Source organism: Lynx rufus, unplaced genomic scaffold, assembly GCF_022079265.1.
Source record: "Lynx rufus isolate CCGP_SWC_20201006 ecotype Redwood Valley unplaced genomic scaffold, mLynRuf1.p SCAF_1, whole genome shotgun sequence".
In the NCBI taxonomy this organism is placed as follows: Eukaryota; Metazoa; Chordata; class Mammalia; order Carnivora; family Felidae; genus Lynx; species Lynx rufus.
In genome coordinates this window covers 97413819-97435317 of record NW_025814823.1, presented here as the reverse complement: position 1 = coordinate 97435317, position 21499 = coordinate 97413819, and the positions used below count along the sequence as shown (strand labels likewise).

General features: G+C 40.8%; 1 protein-coding gene across 1 annotated transcript in view; it reads left to right on the top strand.

The window, feature by feature from the left end:
• The first annotated feature begins 7413 nt into the window (after positions 1-7413).
• Positions 7414-21499, top strand: part of DTWD2 (DTW domain containing 2) — a 105117-nt gene continuing 91031 nt past the window's right edge. Inside the window, exon 1 of the mRNA XM_047083696.1 lies at positions 7414-7636. Coding sequence (XP_046939652.1) covers positions 7419-7636 — 218 coding nt within the window. The 5' untranslated portion in view covers positions 7414-7418. The remainder of the gene's footprint in view (positions 7637-21499) is intronic.

Here is a 21499-nt window from a genome sequence, read left to right as displayed (position 1 = left end):
CACTCATGAAACACGAGATCATGCCCTGAGCCAAAGTTGGATGCTCAACCAACTGAGTCACCAAGGCACCCTGTGGTTGTGTAGTCTTTTCAGAGTAGAAAAACAATTCAGACAGAGGATTAGTAGAATAAGTACTTAAAGGAGGAAAGAGGGGAGCACTTGGAGTTAGCCAGTCTTACAATCTCAGTCTAGGTACCTCTTACATCTTCAATTTTTCATTAGCCTTTTGCAATGCATCTTTCAATGACAATGTTTTGGAACTGTGAAACCTTTTGGAGGCTTCTGCTTGTCATTTAAAAGAGGTATCCTATTCTGTTTAATTTGGGAACACTTGTTTTCAAGCGCACTTTTTTTTTTTTTTTTTTTTGAGAAATGGTGCAAGTGAGTGAGGGGCAGCGAGTGCGAGAGAGAGTCCCGTAAGGGGCAGAAAGAGAGAGAGAGAGAGAGAGGAAGAGAGAGAGAGAAGCGGGGCTCGTGCTCACCCAAAATGGGATATGAGCTCACCCAAAGCAGGGCTGGAGCTCACCCACTGTGGGACTTGAACTCACGAACCTTGAGATCGTGACCTGTGCTGAAGTCAGATGCTTAGCAACTGAGCCACCCAGGTGCCCAAGTGTACTTCTTAAATTATCATACCTAATTGGAACATTCCCCATAAAGGCCGTTGTATTTCTAGGCTGTAATTTCTCTGAGGGCTCACAGCCGTTTGGTAGGACCCTAGGTGACAGTGGAGTTAACACGTATTTCTTTTCAGCCATAGCTAGCTGCAAATAGGGTGCAGCTCACACATCTGTCTAGCCTTTTTTGGATGCCCCCTTCAACTTGATGGTTACCAAGCCAAAGCCTTTAGGACACAAAATGAGCTTGTAGATTTTTTATAGCTCCTGGGACCATAGTTCTTAGGTATAAAATAAGCAGGTGTGCCGGAAGGTGGAGGGCTCAATTCTTTTGATTTTAAGGATGCCATTCTACTATTATTTATTATTTTTCTGTTGGCTAAGCCTTTATCTCATGTGCACATTAACAGAAACCAATAGTACCAAGGAAATGGAGCTGTGGATGCCAGCAGTAACTGTAACTGAACCAAGGAACCAACGTGAATTTTCTTCTTCGTGAGTCACAAAGTGTGTCAGGTTGAGTTGTGGCATAAAGAAAACTTTATGAGCAGCAAATAAGGAGATCACAGGGAATGGCTTCCAAAGCCATGACTCTCAGAGCAAGGGTGGATGTTTTCCTTTTATTTTGGGTTAGGATGAATATTTAGATAAGGAAGCCTTGTCATCCTGTGTGAACGCGGCATAAGGTCATGCATGCACCTTAAGAAAACATGCCTATTGGGGTGCTGGGGTGGCTCAGTCGGTTAAGCGTCTGGCTCTTGGTTTTGGCTCAGGTCATTGATCTCACGATTTTGTGAGTTTGAGCCCCACGTCAGTTCTAAGCCGACAGCGCAGAGCCTGCTTGGAATTCTGTCTCCTTCTCTCTCTCTGCCCCTCCCCCACTTGTGCTGACTCTGTCTCTCCCAAAATAAATAAATAAACTTAAAAAAATTTTAAGAAAACATGCCTATACACACATTGTATGTTGTATAAATGAGGTTTGTGTTCCTTCTTGGATGGAGGTTTTAGTATTATAATGAGGGAAAGGTAGTGATAGGCCATTTAAAAATTTTTAAAAAATATTTATGTATTTTTGAGAGAGAGACAGAGACAGAGTGTGAACAGGGGAAGAGCAGAGAGAGAGGGAGACACAGGATATGAAGCAGGTTCCAGGCAAATCCCAAAGTGGGGCTTGAACCCATAAACTGTGAGATCATGACCTGAGCCAAAGTCAGATGCTCAACCGACTGAGCCACCCTGGCACCCCAGTCATAGGTTATTCTAGAGGTCACTCCACAGTCCATCTGTGTGGGATGTCAGGGGGTCAAGCTCAGATTGGTCAGGGTTGTCTGGGCCTGCTGGAAGTCCTGTCAGGGCAGTCACTATTGCTGGAGGGACTGTTTTGCTTTCCATATGCCTGAGTTAAGGGATAAGCTGGAAAGAAGAGCTTAAGGAAGAATGTGGGGCAAAGGTGGGTGAGTACGAGCAGGTGGGCAGTAAAGGTCAGGTCTTGGGGTCTAGCTGGTGACATAACCAAAGAACTAGGGACTGGGGAAAGCATTGAACCAGCAGACCTCAAGAATGTGGACTGCTTTCCATACCAACAGAGAAGTGTAGCTGCTACCGGCCCTTCTCACCCTGGAATCTGAGGACAGAAACAAGGGCTGGGGCTTAGAACTTACTGGGGACTGTCTGAGAGAAGGCACAGAGCACACCACTAGCAATTTCCAGCAAGGACTATACCAGCGGACTCCACTAATGGACACTACTGACTGGAAATGGGGAGGGGGTAAACCAGCAAACCCCAGTAAATCGGGACAGTCGATTGGAACTGGGGAAGGGATTCCAATGTGGAACTGCAGGCTGAACCAGGCGGTCAGGACTGGTGTTCTAGGATAGCCTCCTGTTAGCCTAAGCTGACCCAGTAATGGATACTGCACTGGAAAACCAACCAGGAGCTCAAACACAGAGTGAAACTCCAGTCAAGAGGGACCAAGAGGAACTTACCAAGGGCCCTTAGAAATAGCAAGAAAGTGAACTCAAAGGTTCACAGGCATCATGCCTGTCTCTTGTTTCCCTGAATGCCGTCCAAAGTTCACTTCAGACTCCAAGTCTGCTGCTGCGTCTGTTACATAACAAAAATGTACTGAGTAAATTTGAAGATATAATTGGCTTTATTGATTGATTCATGGATCACGCAGCACCCCATGTAGCAAGTCGAGTGGAACTCTAAAGGGCTGCAGAGAAGGAAAGGTTCTTAAAGGCAGGATCAGGAAGTCATAAACAGAAAAAAGGATTACTTCAGGGACTTTATCTTCATTTGGGGACAAATGGGTTCTTTTATGTGGATGGGTGGACAAGTTACTTCATTGGTGCTGATCAGAAAATTCCTGACTGACCAGGTAGGACTACATTTCTGGGGGAGGCTATAATAGCAATGTAATACTGTTAGGTATTACACCCCAGTTTGGTTGACTTGGCTTCAGTGACACCATTTGGGCCTGTGGTTTTCTTTTTAATGCTACGGAAGAAAGAAGAAAGAGCTGGAGAGATTTGAATTAGAACAGTGACAACATGCCATTACAGTCTTAGAAATTCAGTACATGCCACCCCAAAACATATTGAACTTTGGCATATTGACTATTTTGAGTGAAAGGCACTTGTAAGACAGCAAATACAAGAAAAACACTGACTTTTCTTTCTTTAAAGATGAAATTCCTATGTGAACTATGTCCTTTCTACACCAGAAAGTAAACACATTCTAATCATCAAGGGCAGGAAGTTTAGATCAAGAGAATTCTGTACAAACGGATTTTGTTAAAATAATTCTGATCTTGCCTTAGCCTGCCCACATAGTTGAGTCAATTTTCCACCATTGCCCCTCTTTGTTCAACCTAACATAAAAGCAAATTGGTTTCAGAACTTCTTTGGATCCTCATCCCTTATGAAGGCTCCCAGGTCATGAAAAACTTCCATTAAATGAATTTGTATGCTTTCTGTTGCATCCACATGACTCCTGAAACAGAATGCTACGGGCACCAGTGACAGTCACGACAAAATTTATTGCAATGAGAGGCAAGGCCAACCGATCGGGACCGACACTCTTGACTAGAGTGCGGTCCCAACAGCCGGGGTACAGAGTTTTTATAGCCGACCACATCGTCTTATCATCACCTGGGAACAGAGCAAAGAAACAGTTCCCAGATGGGGGTGGAAACAGTTCAGACATGTTCTTGCCCCAATCCAATCAAACACTAATCCAGTTGATTTTCCTTGAACTTTTGTTCCCTTGATTGATAAGACAAGGCTGTTATCTCTTAATCTGTTATTTCCTAAGGCTACAGGTTAGCCCTACACCACAATTTAACCCTTACACTTTTCTCCTATTGATCTGTCTTATGTCAATTTCTTTTTTTTTTTTCAACGTTTATTTATTTTTGGGACAGAGAGAGACAGAGCATGAACGGGGGAGGGGCAGAGAGAGAGGGAGACACAGAATCGGAAACAGGCTCCAGGCTCTGAGCCATCAGCCCAGAGCCTGACGCGGGGCTCGAACTCCCGGACCGTGAGATCGTGACCTGGCTGAAGTCGGACACTTAACTGACTGCGCCACCCAGGCGCCCCTGTCAATTTCATTCTAGGGACAAAAAGAACCCTAAGAGATTTAGTAAAGGTAACAGTTTGCTTCTCCTACAAGTCAAAGGACATCAGTGACCTCTAGAAGCTGGGGATAGCCCTCGGCTGATAGCCAGGAAGAAAATGACAACCACAAGGAACTGAATTCTGCTAAGAACCTGAATGATGAGCAAAGAAAGGGGTTCTTCTTTAGGGCTTCCAAAGGAATGTAGCCTGCCACCACTTAGATTTTAGCTCTATGACATCTATGGCAGATTTCTAACACACAAGTATAAGATAATACATGTGTGTTGTTTTAAGCCACAAAATTTGTGATAATTTTCTTACAGCATCGATAGAAAGTGAATACAGCAAGAAATGTTGTATCTTTATTTCATTTAAATCAAAGTTTATCCAATGTTGAATCTTCATTCTGCTGAGCTGACTGGATGTTCAATCCCAGACATTATTGAGGACATTTTCCTTACCAGTAACATTCAGGGTCTCAAGTATCTAACCAGGTGTTGAAAGCTCAGGGAGGCTCCTGGAACCGTCTGTCATCATTTGCCACAGTCAGATGCCATTGTCTTTGACTATCTGGTCCCATGGATTCTGGTGGTAGCATTAGGATCTTTACAAGGCTGGAATCGGTTCATCCCCTCTATAGAGGCACATGAAATCATTCCCTCATTTGTCCTATCTGGATGTTAAATCATCTCTGGGGAACATGGTGGGAGTGGGGATGTGACTTTGGTTGCTTTCTGTCCCACTCCCAGTTAGGACAAATCTTTCCCATAGGAGTTTTTGCTTTTACCCAAGGGCACTTACCCATCGGCACCCTAACACACACATACACATACATGCACACAGACATACACCCACACGGTGGCCTGATATTGTGATGTCTCTAATCAGTTTTTACCATTCACACTCTCCTGAGGCAAAGAAGGCAGGTTACCTACTAGGATTTGGGAGATAAACAAAACAAATTAGCATTTTAATAGATTATCTTGCAACATTCCTGCACTCATAAATTGATAGTGTTGCTTAAAGGAACTTTTGCGCCCCTTCTTGGTGTCTAGGCATTTCCCAGATATTGGGTCACTGATGGTCTTAATTCTGACATAAGTCTATTCCAGGAGGGCAACCTCACATAAAGTAGCAGCTGCTGGGTAGGTGGTACATATCCTTGGGCTTCTCAAGGCCAGGGTTAACAAACTTGAATATTGGGCGAATTTCTTGCTTTCCAGAGGGCTGAATGACTCTTTTCTCCCAACTGTGGCTGCATCCCTGCTGCATGGGAGTTTTCTTTGATTCTGGTTAACCTCTGGGAGAACAGATTTATAGAGAAGCAAGGGTGGAGCAAGAGACCATTTATGTACCTATGACAATATTCTAAGCAAGAGATGATGGGGGCTTGAACCAGGGCAGAAGTAATACAAGAGGTAAATAACTGGATTTTGGTTACTTTGAAAGGTAAAGCCAGACATCTGATTGGGTTAAAGGGAAAGCCAAATATAAGTAGGCTTGTCAGGACTGATTTGCCCTCACATATCTCACAGCTGGGAGGAATTTTAAATGACTTAAGAGAACATTTCACATCTTGAAACCAGAGAAAAGTTGTCTAAAGGTTGTCACACAAGAATTTAGTTTTGGCAGTTAAAGAATTGGTTTTCCAACCTAAATCTGCAGCCAATATTTCATTATTTTCTGATTCACCTCTCTTTCTACAGTCTCTGGGTTTTCATTATCTCACCATTTCGGATGGCATTAAGTGTCAGTTCTTTCTCCCTTCCTACATCCATCACCAGGTGAGTCTGTCAGCTTTTTTCTCTTTCTTAGAGTACTCCAAAAAGAGATGAGAGGTACTGTTTCCAGGGGGAAAGAATGCAGAATAATTAAAAATAATAGCCCTGTATTCCATTCATCAGCTTGGTTTTAAGATGACTGAAAACCTCATACTGAAATAAACACCCTAAGAAATACACAATACTCCTCTATTACTGTTAGTGGTAAATCTACTTTGTTTTATATTTAATTCCTTCATAGCTCTAGAATCAAATAATTGTGATTGCAAAACTTGAAGAACTGATGAAAACTAATTTTTAAATTTTTTTTAATGTTTAGTTTTTGAGACACACAGAGAGAGAGAAACAGACACAGAGAGAGACAGTGCAAGCGGGAAAGGGGCAGAGAGAGAGGCAGACACAGAATCTGAAGCAGGCTCCAGGCTCTGAGCTGTGACACAGAGCTGGAGGCAGGCCGGAACCCACTAACTGTGAGATCATGACCTGAGCCAAAGTCCCACGCTTAACTGACTGAGCCACCCAGGTGCCCCTAATTTTTTGTTTAAACGTTGAATACTGGTAGAAGTCACATAAAATTTTAATAAATCAGCACCCATTTAGGGCAAGTAGTACTTCTGCTTTCATTCTATGGTGGACTTCATCTTTGCTTTTAACAAACTGCAGGCTACATTGCTGTTATTCAGAAGCTGTAAATAACTTGGACAAGGTAGTTATCATTCTATGGTTTTTTCCCCCCTCATGCAGAAAATCTCAGCCCTCTGTTTCCTATCTTAGGGGCCTCAGATAACTGAAAAGCCTCATTGAACATTTGGTGTCTAGTGCAAAATAGTATGCTTGATGCCGAGGAGGAATACCAAGATGTACAGGACACAGAGCCCTGCCCTTCTAGAGCAAGAATTTGGATGAAGCGGCCCAGCGGAGAAACCAACCGTCAGTCGGTACAACCTCTCCTTTTTTGGCCTTTCGCTATCAAGTACATCCAGTGTGTATCAAGTGTGGTGTGCACTCAACTAGTTTAATTCCCAAACTGCCATCCTAAGGTGGGAAATGCAGAATTCTATTTAATTTTCACTTTTAAAGGGGTGATTATGGGTTTGCAGTCTTAGGTGTTTGCGGAGGGATTTCCTTTTTCCTGTCCCGGAGAGGCGTACCTAATTCCCACCTGCTTCCTAAGACAACCCGTACTTCCCTTCCTGGTCTAAGAGCTCACTGAGCACTGACCAATAGGTTCGGCCCGATTTCTCTGAGGGGCGGGACCTCGTGCCTGGGCTTCGGAGACCCGCCCCCCGTACGTGGCCTGCGTGCGTGACGACGTGCGGTGCGAGGCGGTTTCTCCAGAGTGTGGCGCCCCCCGGCGGCAGCGAGAACTCAATGTGACAACCGGACCTGAGCGCCTGCCATGGAGCCGCAGAAACAGGCGCGAATACCCGGGGACCCCGTCGCGTGGCCGCGTGGGCCCTCGAGTTCTCAGACGCCGGACGACGAGGAGGGGCCGGAGGGCAACACAGCGCCCGCGGCGGCTTTTCTGGGCGCGGAGGCGGACGACGCCTGTGCGGACGCGCTGTGGGAGCTGCCGGTGGAGCCCGCCGAGCGGAGGCCCGAGTGCAGCCGCTGCAGGTGACCGCAGAGCGGGGGGGCGGGGACCGTGGCCGGCGGCGGCTTTCGGGGGAGGCTGCAGCGCCCCCTGCCGAGAAGGCGGCTACTCAGGCTCCACCCAGGGGAGCGCTGCCTCCGGCATCTCCGCGCGTGTGTCCGCTGGTGACCTTGGAATCACTCTGTGAAATTGCTGTTACAGCCTTGTAGTAAGAAGACGTTCACTCAGGTTCATGAGCGTTTAGCCTTACTTCCTGCAAGACACTGAACGTGTCATGGGATGAGAGTTCTGCTGTTGACAAACTTAAGAGTATGATATGGGAAGTAAGGGGTAATGACAGTAATGCTTACAGTAATGAACACTTTCCTGCTCGAGTGACATAGTCATCTCACAGTAAAAAAAGCATAAGTAATTAGAGGAGACAGTCAAGGTGGCTAGGAGAATAGTTAAGATTGTTTTTTCTGAATTCTGAATTCATTTATTGAGCACCTGTTGTGTGCCAGGCACTGTGCTAGATCTGGGGAATTCAGGCACGGAGAACACAGACATGGTCTCTGCCCTGAATGGGGCACTTACAGTCTAATGAAGAGACAATTTATTAAACAGGTAACGATAACTAGCCCTGAATGCTCACAGTATGCCCAGTTGTTTCAGTGATACCTCATTGTGGTGGTGTCCTTCAGGATTGCTTTCCCTGCTTGTTTGCGTTTCATGCTGTTCAGATACACGATTCTCTTTAACTTGTGGGTGTTCAGGATCTTTTCGCTTGGTTACTGAAGGTCTCCATCTATCACCTGTCTTTCTGTTGCCTTCCACAATCTTAATGGTTAGATAGTGCCTCTGCTTCCTCACCTGGGAATGAATAGCTCAGCAGTTTGTCATCATGTCCTGCACAACCCTGACAAGGCTCTCGTTAAAGTCACCAGTAATCTCCCTCAAATGAAATCCACTGTATCTTTTTCTCTTCACTTTTATACTAGATCTCTTGGCGGCATTCTGGAGTTGAATGCCGACTTCTTGAAACACTATTTCTTTGGTTTCACTGTGGTTTATCTGCTTTGTCTGCCCTCGTCGTCTTTGCCTGTTCTTCTGAAAATCTAAATGTTGGGCTTCCTCAGCTCTTGATTCTAGATTCTCTTATCTTATAACCCCAGACATTTTCCGCAGGTGATCTTACCAGTTTTCATGGTAAGATCGATACCCAAATACTTCTAGCTCAGACCTTTGTCCTGAGCTCCAGACCTATGCATTCATTTAACCAGTGTTGATGGAGTGCTTTGCAGATTCTTGGTAATATGGTGCATTCTGTGCCCTCGTGGGTTGTTCAGTCTGTTATTGGATACAGATAACAAACCAGCAACCAAATATGTAATTATGGAACAGAAAAGCAAAAGCAAACAAACAATGAAGCAAAGGAATGGGATGCTGTGACATAAAATAGGATGGTATCAGGAAATACTTCTGAGGAAATAGCATTTATACTAAAATTTGAAAGATGAGAAGAATCCAGGGAAGAGAAAAGAATTCAAAGAAGGAGAACAGAAGGCCAGACTGGTTTCATGTCTTTACTACTTGATTGCTTGGAGTATCTTATGTTGGACATTTTGGGCTTTTCCCAGGGTTGGGTTGTACGACCCCAGAGGAAGGGATCTTGAGTGTAGGGATCTGTTTATATCTCCTAAGTGTACTATCGAGAGTAAGACATTCAATATAGACTTTTGAGGAGGATGAATAATTTGTGTCTAGAAGGGACTGCATGTTTGAATGGAAGGGGTGTACGAATACAATTTATTTAAACAAGCTCCCTAAAGGTGTTAGGAGATAACACTTAACAGTGCTGCAAAGGGGTCACTAGGATGCTAAAAGACAAGTTATTACAAATATAAACCCAAGGCTAAATTATCATGCTAGCTTTATCATCTAGTTTTTGCTCTATTTAGAACTGCTGATTATAAATGCTATAGTTTTTTTTTTTTTTAAAGAAAATTAGTCTCCTACATTTAGCGAAGATTTGAAGTTTTTCCAGTCCACTCCCTGCTCCACTTAATAGATTTTACTTTTTAGGGAAGTCTTAGATTCACAACAAAATTGAGTGGAAGGAGTAGAGACCTATGTTCTGCCTCCACCCTGGTATCTTCCCTCATTAGCAGCATCCCCTGCCAGAGCAGTACATTTGTTAAAATGGATGAACATCATCTTAATTCAATGTGCATAGTTTTACACTGGGGTCCGCTCTTGGAGTTGTACATATTTTGATTTTGGAAAACTTCATAATAATATGTATCCACTATTATAGTATACTATAGAGTATTGTTACTCTCCTAAAATTTTCTTTGCTCTGCCTTTTCATCCATCCCTACACCCTAACGTAATCTGCTTTTTAGAAAATAAGAATGACTTTGATTTTAGTTTATTTCCAGTTACATTTAGTTAATATTTTAGGATTATGATTCATTCCAACATTTGTGCACTTTGCTTCTCCTACTGAAATTTTGTACCTTTTAAAAGTTCTTCTCCCCTTTGGCACAGTATGCATTTTATTTATTTAATTGGTTTAACTAATTTTATTATTATTATTTTTTTACATTTTTTAAAATGTTTGCTGTTTTGAGAGCGACAGAGAGACAGAACATGAGCACAGGAAGGGGAGGGGCAGAGAGAGAGGGAGACACAGAATCCGAAGCAGGCTCCAGGATCTGAGCTGTCAGCACAGACTCTGATGCGGTGCTTGAACTCACAAACTGTGAGATCACGACCTGAGCCAAAGTCAGACACTTAACTGACTGAGCCACCCACGTGCCCTGTTCAACTAATTTTAATTGGTTAGATTATCATTCTAGAAGTCTGGAGAATATTTAGGTGTTACCAGTAAAATATAAGCTAATTGATGGCTCTTTATATTTTATTTCATTAAGCTGTTAGGGTTATACTAGTTTCCTGGATGAACTTACCTACATTTATGCTTATAATAGTTCTTAAAACCAAAATGCATTCTTAGATTTGAGTGATCAGCAAGTCACAATTATTTGGCCATTTACTTTAAGCAGTATTCACTTCTCTAAACGTATTACTGTAATTGTCATAGTCTTGGAGTTCCAAAAATTGGTTTTATTCAGGAAGTACAAACTCAGTTTAACTTCACAGCAGAATCTTGCTAGTTGGAAATACAAGTTCTCTGAAACATGAATGGGATATTCTTTCAAAGATCCCAAACTAATTTGTTATTGCTGGATACGTATTAAGAGTGTGTTCCTCTTGAGGGAACAGGATGTACAGGAGTACAGTGTATAGAGAATAGTGTATTTGGACAGCTTGGTGGAAAGGAGGGAGTGGAAAGAGGCAAACCTGTAGAGATTAGCGGTGGTTGCTCTCGGAAGGACTAGGTAAGCAGTTAGGGAGGTTAAGAAAAATTGTACTGAATGTACTAGGAACCAACAAACCAAGCACTGGAGTATTTTTTATTTTTTAATTTTTTAAATATTTATTTATATTTAAGAGGGAGAGAGAGACAGAGTGCAAGTGGCAGAGGGACAGAGAGAAAGGGAGACAGAATCCGAAGCAGGCTCCAGGCTCCAGGTTGTCAGCATAGAGCCCGACGTGGGGCTCGCACACACCAGCTGTGAAATCATGACCTGAGCCGAAGTTGGACGTTTAACCGACTGAGCCACCCGGGTGCCCCTGGAGTATTTTTATATTTAGCTGATTGTCACAAGTTCAACTTCATTAAGTGGCTTTTAGCTGTAATAATTTATATTCTATTTTATTAAAAAAATGGAAACTGGTTGGTGATATGGTGGTAAAAGTCTTGACTGGGAAGAGTTAAGGCCTCATTCTAGTAAAGATGCTAGGCATCTTAATTATACTTTTACATCTTCTATAGATAAGGCCATGGGTCTGAGGATAAGACTTAGAAACCACTTGCAAATCATTGGTCCTAAGAATAATGGAATAATGTCAAAATATGCAGTAGTTTTTAATTTGTCTGAGGGAGGGAAACAGTGGCAAGGGCATGCACACAGAGTGACACAGGCCCTGAGGCAGAAATTTTTCTTTCTCCAGTGCTTTCTTCCCCCAAAAGTAAAAAAAAATTATAACGATTATAATATACCACACCAGTATATTTAGTATGTATGTATTTATTTATTTATTTAGTGCCCATATGTGTGCATGAGCAGGGTAGGGGGCAGAGGGAAAGAGAATATTAAGCAGGCTCCACAGGACCGTGAGATCATGACCTGAGCCAAAATCAAGAGTCAGATGCTTAACAGACTGAGCTACCCAGGTGCCCCTAGCACACATTTTTTGAGCACTGACCACATGCAGGTTACCTATCAGGCCTAGGTATTTTACATGCAATATTTTATTTATTTCTCATAACAGCATTCTAGAGTTGGTGATATTGTTAGCTTTTAAATAACGAGAAGGTACAACACCAAAAAAACAAATAATAGGATTAAAAATGGGCAGAGAACCTAAACACATATTTTTCCACAGAAGATATACAGTTGGCCAACAGACACATGACAAGACGATCAACATCACCCATCATTGGGGAAATATGAATCAAAAACCGCAATGAGATATCACTTTACACCCAACAGAATAGCTAGAATCAAAAATTCAAGAAATAACAAGTATTGATGAGGATGTCGAGAAAAGGGGACTCTTGTACATGCTGGTGGCAATGTAAATTGGTGAAGCCACTGTAGAAAACAGTATGGAGGTTCCTCAAAAAGTTGAAAATAGAACTACCATATGATCCATTAATTCCACTACTGGGTGTTTACCCAAAGGAAATGAAAACACTAATTTGAAAAGATACATGCACCCCTGTGTGTTTTGCAGCTTTATTTTTAATAGCCAATATATGGAAACAACCCAAGGTTCTATCTATAAATAAATGGATAAAGGATATGTTATGTGTGTATACATATATGTGTGTGTGTGTATTATTTGTAATATTATAACGTGATATATTTTTTGTACATATGTAAAATGGAATATTCCTCCGCCAAAAAAAGAGAGATCTTGTCATTTGCAACTACATGCATGGACCTAGAGGGTGAAATAAATCAGACAGAAAAACACAAATATCATCTGATTTCACTTATGTGTGGAATCTAAAAAAAACCAAATGGACAAAGAGACAAACAAAAAACCCCCCAGACTCTTAAATACGGAAAATAAACTGGTGGTTGCCAGAGGGGAGGTGAGGGGTGGGTGGTGGTGAAATAGGTGAAGGGGATTAAGAGGTGCAGACTTGCAGTTATAAAATAAATAAGTCATAGAGTTGAAAAGTGCAGCATATATTGGAAATATATAGTCAATAACATTTTAATAACATTGCACGGTGACAGATATGACTACACTTATCATGGTGAGCCCTTAGTAATGTGTAGAATTGTCGAATCATTATGTTGTAGTCCTGAAGCCAGTATAACACTGTAGGTTATTTATAATTCAGTAAAATTTAAAGATAAATGATGAGGAGAAAGGAGTAATAATTAGGTAACAGAATTCAGTCTCTGCTCCAGTCCATCTGGCTCCTGAGTTCAGCCAGCACTTGACCTGGCTCTTTGTTTGCTGAAGAAGCCTTATGATTTTGTTGGTAGAGTAGGTGTAGTCACTAGTTGAAGTGGAGCCACTAAGGCTGCAAGATTTTCATACTTTTTATTTATTTATTATTTATTTATTTTTAAATGTCAGTGGGGGAGAAGCAGAGAGAGAGGGAAAGAGATAATCTCAAGCAAGCTCCTTGCTGTCATCACAGAACCTCACATGGGGCTCGATCTAATGAATCTGGGAGATCATGACCTGACCTGAAACCAGGAGTCAGATGCTTAACTGACTGAGCCACCCAGGTGCCCCTTATTTATTTATCTTTAGAGTAGGCTTCACACCCAATGTGAGGCTTAAATTCACGGCCCTGAGGACTAAAGTCTCATGCACTATGGACAAAGCCAGCCAGGCATCCCTGATTTTCTTATTTTTTAAATTGAAGTATGTTCAGAGGTGCCTGGGTGGCTCAGTGGGTTAAGCGTCCGACTTTGGCTCAGGTCATGATCTGGCAGTTGAGTTTGAGCCCCGTGTTGGACTCTGTGCTGACAGCTCAGAGCCTGGAGCCTGCCTCTGATTCTGTCTCCCTGTCTCTCTGCCCCTCCCCCACTTGTGCTCTGTCTGTCTCTATCTCTCTCAAAAATAAATAAAAACATTAAAAAAACTTTAAACTGAAGTATTTTTACTTCAAGCTTAGTAAAAAGATGCCTGTGCTTTAGTATTCTCTAACTCCTTTTTTTTTTTATTAAAAAAATTTTTTTTTTTTCAACGTTTATTTATTTTTGGGACAGAGAGAGACAGAGCATGAACGGGCGAAGGGCAGAGAGAGAAGGAGACACAGAATCGGAAACAGGCTCCAGGCTCTGAGCCATCAGCCCAGAGCCTGACGCGGGGCTCGAGCTCACGGAACGCGAGATCGTGACCTGGCTGAAGTCGGACGCTTAACCGACTGCGCCACCCAGGCGCCCCTAACTCCTTTTTTTTAAATTGAGATATTATTGACATAACATTATGTAAGATTTGATACATTTATATAATGCAGTATGATTAGCACTGGTAGTGTTAGCTTTGATTACATAATTATTATATCTTTTTTTTCTGGTGAGAAAAAAGAAGTTTTAAGATCTAGTCTCAGAAAATTTGAAGTATAGTCCCTGACTTATGATGGTTCAACATAGGATTTTTCAACTTGACAATGGTGTGGGAGCAATACACATTTAGTAGAGTCTGTACTTTGAATTCTTAATTTTTACTTTTTCCTGGTCTGACGGTATGTGGTACGATATTCTCATGATGCTGGATGGCAGCAGGGAGCTGTAGCTCCCAATCAGCTGTGTGGTCATGAGAGTAACAACCAATGCATTTGCAACCATTCTGTGCCCATATAGCCATTCTGTCTTTCGCTTTCAGTACAGTAATCCATAAATTATGTGAGTTATTCAACATTACTAAAAATAGTCTTTGTTAGATGATTTTGCCCAACAGTAGATAAGTGTTCTGAGCACATTTAAGGTTGGCCTGGCTAAGCTATGGTATTTGGTAGGTTGGGTGTATTAAATGCATTTTGACTCAGGTTATTTTCAGCTTTGATGTGTTTATGAGAATGTAACCCTGTTGTAAGTTGAGGGAGATCTGCATATCGTACATTACTGTTGACTCTAATCACTATACTGTGTATTTGATTTGTAGAACTTAATTCATCTTCTAGTTCCAAGTTTATACCTTTTAACAACATCTAGCTCCTTTATTGAAATTTTTAACCTTTCCTTTTTCTTTAGGTTTGGATATTCTGGAGAAAAAAAGTGGTGGGGATAAAATCATGAGAGAGGGATGGAGGGGAGACTGCAGGTGTTTAAGAAGAATGCAAGAGCCACACATTGGCAGCCAACAGATGTTTTGCTTTGAATTGGTATTTTACCAGCTTTTAAATTAGTTCTAACAGTTAAAAATCAAGATGGTTTATCTCAAAAATCCAGATTTCTGGCTTCCTTGAGAATACGAAGATCTAGCAGTTCAGGGAGTACCTTTCTGAGCAGTATTGGTTGAGCTGAGTATTGGTCATGACCTTGGGTTGGGCGAGATCTGTCCAGGGCACCATAGCTCCTTAGCTATTCCTGCTTGATTTATTTTATTAACTAGTAGGGATTTGCTTTTTGTTTCTGGGTCTCATGTACACTATTGTGACTGGTCTGCTTAAGCAGTGGGGTGAATCAGACTGCAAGTTTGGTAGGTACAAGTGAAAAATGGTGATTCCTAAGGGAATTAGTTTAGAATACACTAAGAGTATTGAATTGGTATCAGCACTTAGGTTTAGAAAACAAACTATTTTGGTAAATTTAAAATCAACTAGATTAAAAAAATTAAAAAAAAATTTTTTTTTTAATTAAAAAATTTTTTTTAATGTTTATTTATTATTGAGAGACAGAGAGACACAGAGTGTGAGCAGGGGAGGGGTAGAGACAGGGGGAGACACAGAATCTCAAGTAGGCTCCAGGCTCTGAGCTGTCAGCACAGAGCCCGACGCGGGGCTTGAACTCATGGACTGTGAGATCATGACCTGAGCCGAAGTCGGTCGCCTAATCAACTAAGCCACCCAGGAGTCCTTTAATGTTTATTCTTGAGAGAGAGAGAGAGAGAGAGAGACAGAGACAGATAGAGACAGACAGAGACAGAGTGTGAATGGGGGAGGGGCAGAGAGAGAGACACACACATACACAGAGTCCGAAGCAGGCTCCAGTCTCTGAGCTGTCAGCACAGAGCCCGACGTGGGGCTTGAACTCACGAGCTGTGAGATCATGACCTGAGCCGAAGTTAGATGCTTAACCAACTGAGCCACCCAGGAGTCCCTAAAATCAACTAGATTCTTGATGATGATTTTTAGAGTAAAAAATTAGATAATTTGAAAATTTAATTCTTTGTTCATATCAAAAGTATCATATTCCTAAGAGAAAAGTATAAAGTTAATTTGTTCTTTCCTATTGGTATAGAAAATATGTTTATTCTTTGAAGTAGTTCATTTGTAATATATGTGGAAAGCTAACTGATTTACAAATTACTGTGCAAACTAATCATATGTTCAAAGTTGAGCAAAGATGATATATGTTAAGAGGGAATTTTTTTTCTTAATCTTAATTAAGTCTCCAAAGAGGAGTGACCAATTTTAAAAACCACGTTAGAGCTTTCTAAATGTTTGATTTATTTTCCCCAAGAAAAATAAGAATTATATCATTACCCTCTGATGGATAGAAGTTTTCTTCAAAGAACATCAAAGCACATTAATTTTTAAAGTACATTTGCCCAAAATTAATAATTCATCATTCTGTTCGTGCTTATGTAGTGAGAAAAAATTTTCAGAAGTAGTCTAGTCAAATATTTGGTATCATTTAAAAAGGGTTCACAGGTTACAAAGTGCTTTACCTGTGCATTTTAATTTAATACATAAGACAACTTTGATTTAAAGTTATTCCTTTTTATAGACTCTCAGGGTCAGGTGACTAGTGAGGGGCTTTCATACTTTTATTCCTACACCATATAGTAAAAGATTATATTGAAGCGAGCAGTATGACTACTCTTGTTTTCCTGCTGCATATAATAAATATTTCCAGTGAGCTGTTTCTTCGTGGTCTTTGAATCTGTAGATTCTTTTCCTGTTCCCTGGCTGTTTTTAGTTATTTTGGGATGAGAGCTTTTTAATTACTTTTTTAAGATTGAGCTTTTATTTCTTGAATCCTTTACCTGCCTAAGGTCAGTTTCTTATTTGTCAGTAGGTCCTCATTTTTCAGTCAGAAAGGCAAATTCGAAGATATTACTGATTAGGAATTTATTTTGTTTTCCCCTGTTCACTTATTTGTTTGCTTCTCTCTGTCTCTCTCCTCTCTCTCTCTCTCTCTTTTTTTTTTTTTTTTTTTTGGCTTTCTCTACTGGAAGCCTCATGAGAAGGCTGTGGGAAAAAAGGTAGCAGTGAAATGAAGTAAGTAGAAGTCTTCCAGAGTTCCTTGGGGGAAAAAAATGAAGCTATAGAATGAGTCTCTGGACTTTGCAAAGGGCGAGAGGGGTTAACCTCTTGGAGAAATATCTGACTCTTTGCCTATGTAGACGTGTTACTTGGCAGGCTACTTTTTTTTTTTTTTTTTAATTGTGCTAAAATGTACATGTATAATACTTACCATTTTAACTATTTTTTAAAAAAAATTTTAACGTTTATTTATTATTGAGAGACAGAGCATGAGCAGGGGAGGGGGGAGACACAGAATCTGAAGCATCAGCACAGAGCTTGACGTGGGGCTCGAACTCACAAACTGCGAGATCATGACCTGAGCCGACGTTGGATGCTTAACTGACTGAGCCACCCAGGCGCCCCTCATTTTAATTACTTTTAACTGTATAACTCAGTGTCATTGATACATTCGTAATGTTCTGTAACCATCACTACTATCTGTACGCAACACTTTTTTCATCATCGTCAATGTTGACTCCGAACCCATCAAATAATCACTTCCCATACCTTCCCCCCACCCGGCCCAGCCAGTGGTAACTTCTATTTTATTTTGTATTTCTATGAATTTGCTTATTCTAGATTCTTCATGTAACATATAATACTTATCCTTCTGTGTCTGACATTTCACTTAGAATGTTTTCAAGTTCTCTCCATGTTGTAGCATATCAAAATTTCTTTCCTTTTTATGGCTAAATTATATGTATATACCACTTTTGTTTATCCATCATTCTTTTTTTTTTCTTATTTGTTAAAATAACAATGGTTTGTTGATGAACACTTGGTTTGTTTCTACCTTTTGGCTATTGTGAATAGTGCTGCTGTGAACCTTGGCACACAAATATCTGTTTTTGTTCCAATAATTTTGGGTATATACCTAGGAATGGAATTGCTGGGTCATGTGGTAGTTCTGTGTTTGACTTTCTGAGGAGTCGCCAAACTGTTTTCCAGTTCCGTTTCAAACAGAGGTCATTAGATTAAAAAAAATGTTTATTGATTTATTTTGAGAGGGTGTGTGTGCGCGCACATGTGTGAGCCAGGAGGAGGGGCAGAGAGAGAATCCCAAGCAGGTTACGCACTGTCAGCACAGAGCCTGATGCAGGGCTCAATTTGCAGATGGTGAGATCATGACCTGAGCTGAAATGAACAGTCAGACCCTTAACCAACTGAGCCACCCAGGTGCCCCGAGGTCATTAGATTTTTAACATCTGGTTCTGCTCATTTTATTCCTTTCCTGGAGACCTTCCATGCTTGTATTTCAGGTACACAGTGGAGTTGAGGCTCTAGTGTGTCATCCAAAGCCTTTGCATCTCTTCCTCCACCGTACCCTCCCCATACCCTCTCTTCTAACCACCTGGAATGCGTCCCTCGAACAGGTGTTTTTCATGTTCTGCTTTATGCCTTTGTTCTCTTATTTCCTCTGTACCCTTTATTAGGATCAGAAGGCTTACAAACATGGTGATGGACGTGCACAAAGAGACAATAAATCTGTGAACATTAACTCATGGACGTGAGGAAAAATGGGTCTTGAAAATATGGGGGGTTATGCCTTTGGGTTAATATGAAACAAAATCCTGGCGCTGGGCAGTTGGGCGGAAGGTTGTTTACAGTGGACATGAGGCATCACCTCTGTTTGTCTTAGCTAGCCAGGGGATGAGACAGAGCAAATAACCTCAGGGTTAACAAGGTACCTTTTCTGATTAGAGCCCTAATCAGCTCTGCTCTGGGCAGCTTCACCTGCAGCAGTGGTCTACAGTCCAATTCACCTGTTTAGCTAACTTGGTCCTTTCCTCCTGTTAAAGCAGCTTTCTGCTATAGTACTAAATTGGGGGGCACTTCCACCCTGAATACCTAATCTTGGTTATTTCATATACCTATGTTCTTTATTGGGAACTTTCCTCCGCTCTCTCTATATTGGGGCTTTGGCCCCACCTTCTCTATACTTATTTACCTAATCTTGTTTACCCAAACTTGGGTGTAAATATCCTATGGCTTTCTAATTCTTTATGCCTTGATAACCCATTGGTGTAAGTCCAGGGAATTTCTAAGCTTATTCCCCACACTGGTTCTTTGAAAAGATCAACAAAGTTGAGAGATCTGTAGCCAAACTCATCAAAAAAAAAAAAAAAAAAAGAGAAAGAGAGAGAGAGGACTTAAAATCACAAATGAAAGAGAAGTAACTGGTAACACCACAGAAATACAAATAATTGTAAGAGAACGTTATGAAAAATTATATGCCAACAAACTGGACAACCTAGAAGTAATGGATAAATTCCTAGAAACATAAAATCTACCAAAAGCTGAAGCAAGAAGAAATAGAAAATTTGAACAGATTGATAACCAGCAATGAAATTGAATCGGTAATCAAAAACCTCCCAATAAATAGAAGTCCAGGACCAGATGGATTCAAAGGCAAATTCTACCAGATATTTAAAGAAGAGTTAATACTTATTCTCAAACAATTCCAAAAACTAGAAGAGGAGGGAAAACTTCCAAATTTGTTTTATGAGGTCAGTGTTACCTAGATACCATAACCAGGTAAAGACACTACAAAAAAAAAAAAAAAAAAAAAAAAAAGAACTATCAGCCTGTATCTCTGATGCATAGATGCAAAAATCCTCAACAAAATACTTGCAGACTGAATCTAATAATACATTAAAAAAATTGTTCACCATGATCAAGTGGAAAATATTCCCAGGATGCAAGGGTGGTTCAGTATTTGCAAACCAATCAATGTGATACATCCCATCAATAAGAGATCATCTCAATATATGTAGAAAAAGCATTGGACAAAGTACAACAACATCCATTCATGATAAAACCCCTTGGGACACATGGGTGGCTCAGTTGGTTATGTGTCGACTCTTGATTTTGGCTCAGGTCATGATCTCACAGTTCATGAGATCAAGGTCCGTGTTAGGCTCTGGTACTGACATCATGAGCCTTCTTGGGATTCTCTCTCTTTCCTCTCTCTTTCTGCCTGTCCCCAGTCAGGTGCATGTGTGCACGCTATCGAAAACAACCCCCAAAAGCAAAACAAAACAAAACAAAAAACCCCCAAAACCTCAACAAAGTAGATTTAGAGGGAAAATACCTAAACATAACAAAGACCTTACATGAAAAACCCACAGCTAGCATACTCAGTTGGGGAAAACTCAGAGTTTTTCCCCTAAAGTCAGGAACAGGACAAGGGTGTCCATTCTCACCGCTGTTACTAAGCGTAGTAATAGAAGTCCTAGCCACAACAGTTAGACAAGAGAAAGAAATTAAAGGCATCCACACTGGGAAGGAAGAAGTACAATTTTTACTCTTTGCAGATGACATAGTATTATATATAGAAAACCCTAAAGGCTCCACCAGAAATCTGCTAGAAATGGTAAGAAGTGTATTCAGTAAAGTCACATGACCCGAACTCAGTGTACAGAAATCTCTTGCATTTATGTGCACTAATAATGAAGCAGCAGAAAGAGAAATTAAGAAAACAATCCCATTTACAGCTGTACCAAAGATAATAAAATACCTAGGAATAAACTTAACTAAAGAGGTGAAAGACCTTTACTCTGAAAACTGTGAATCATTGATAAAAGAAATTGAAGACAGCACAAAGAAATGGAAAGACATTCCATTTAACAAATATGTAACAAATATTGTTAAAATGTCTGTACTACCCAAAGCAGTCTATAGATTTAATGAATCCCTATCAAAATACCAATGGCATTTTTTTGCAGAACTAGAACAAACAATCCTAGAATGTGTATGGAACCACAAAAGACCCTAAATAGGTAAAGCAATCTTAAAAAAGAAAGACAAAACTGGAGGTAGCACAATTCCAGACTTAGAGTTATATTACAAAGCTGTAGTAATCAAAACACTATGGTAGGGGCACAAAAATAGACACATAGATCAGTGGAGCAGAGTAGAAAACCCAGAAATAAACCCACAATTATATGGTCAATTAATCTTCAACAAAGTAGGAACGAATATCCGATCAGAAAAAAGACAGGTTCTTCAACAATTGGTGTGGGGGAAAACTGGACAGTTACAAGCAAATGAGTGAAACTTGACCACTTTCTTATACTATACACAAAAGTAAGCTCAAAAAGGATTAAAAACCTAAATGTGAGACTTGAAACCATAAAGATCCTAGAGGAGAGCACAGGCAGTAATGTCTTGACACTGGCCACTATAGTATTTTTCTGAATGTCTCCTGAGGCAAGGTAAATAAAAGGAAAAATAAACTATTGGGACTACATCAAAATAAAAAGCTCCTGCACAGTGAAGGAAATAATAAAACTAAAAGGCAACCTATGGAATGGGAGAAGATAATTGCAAATGA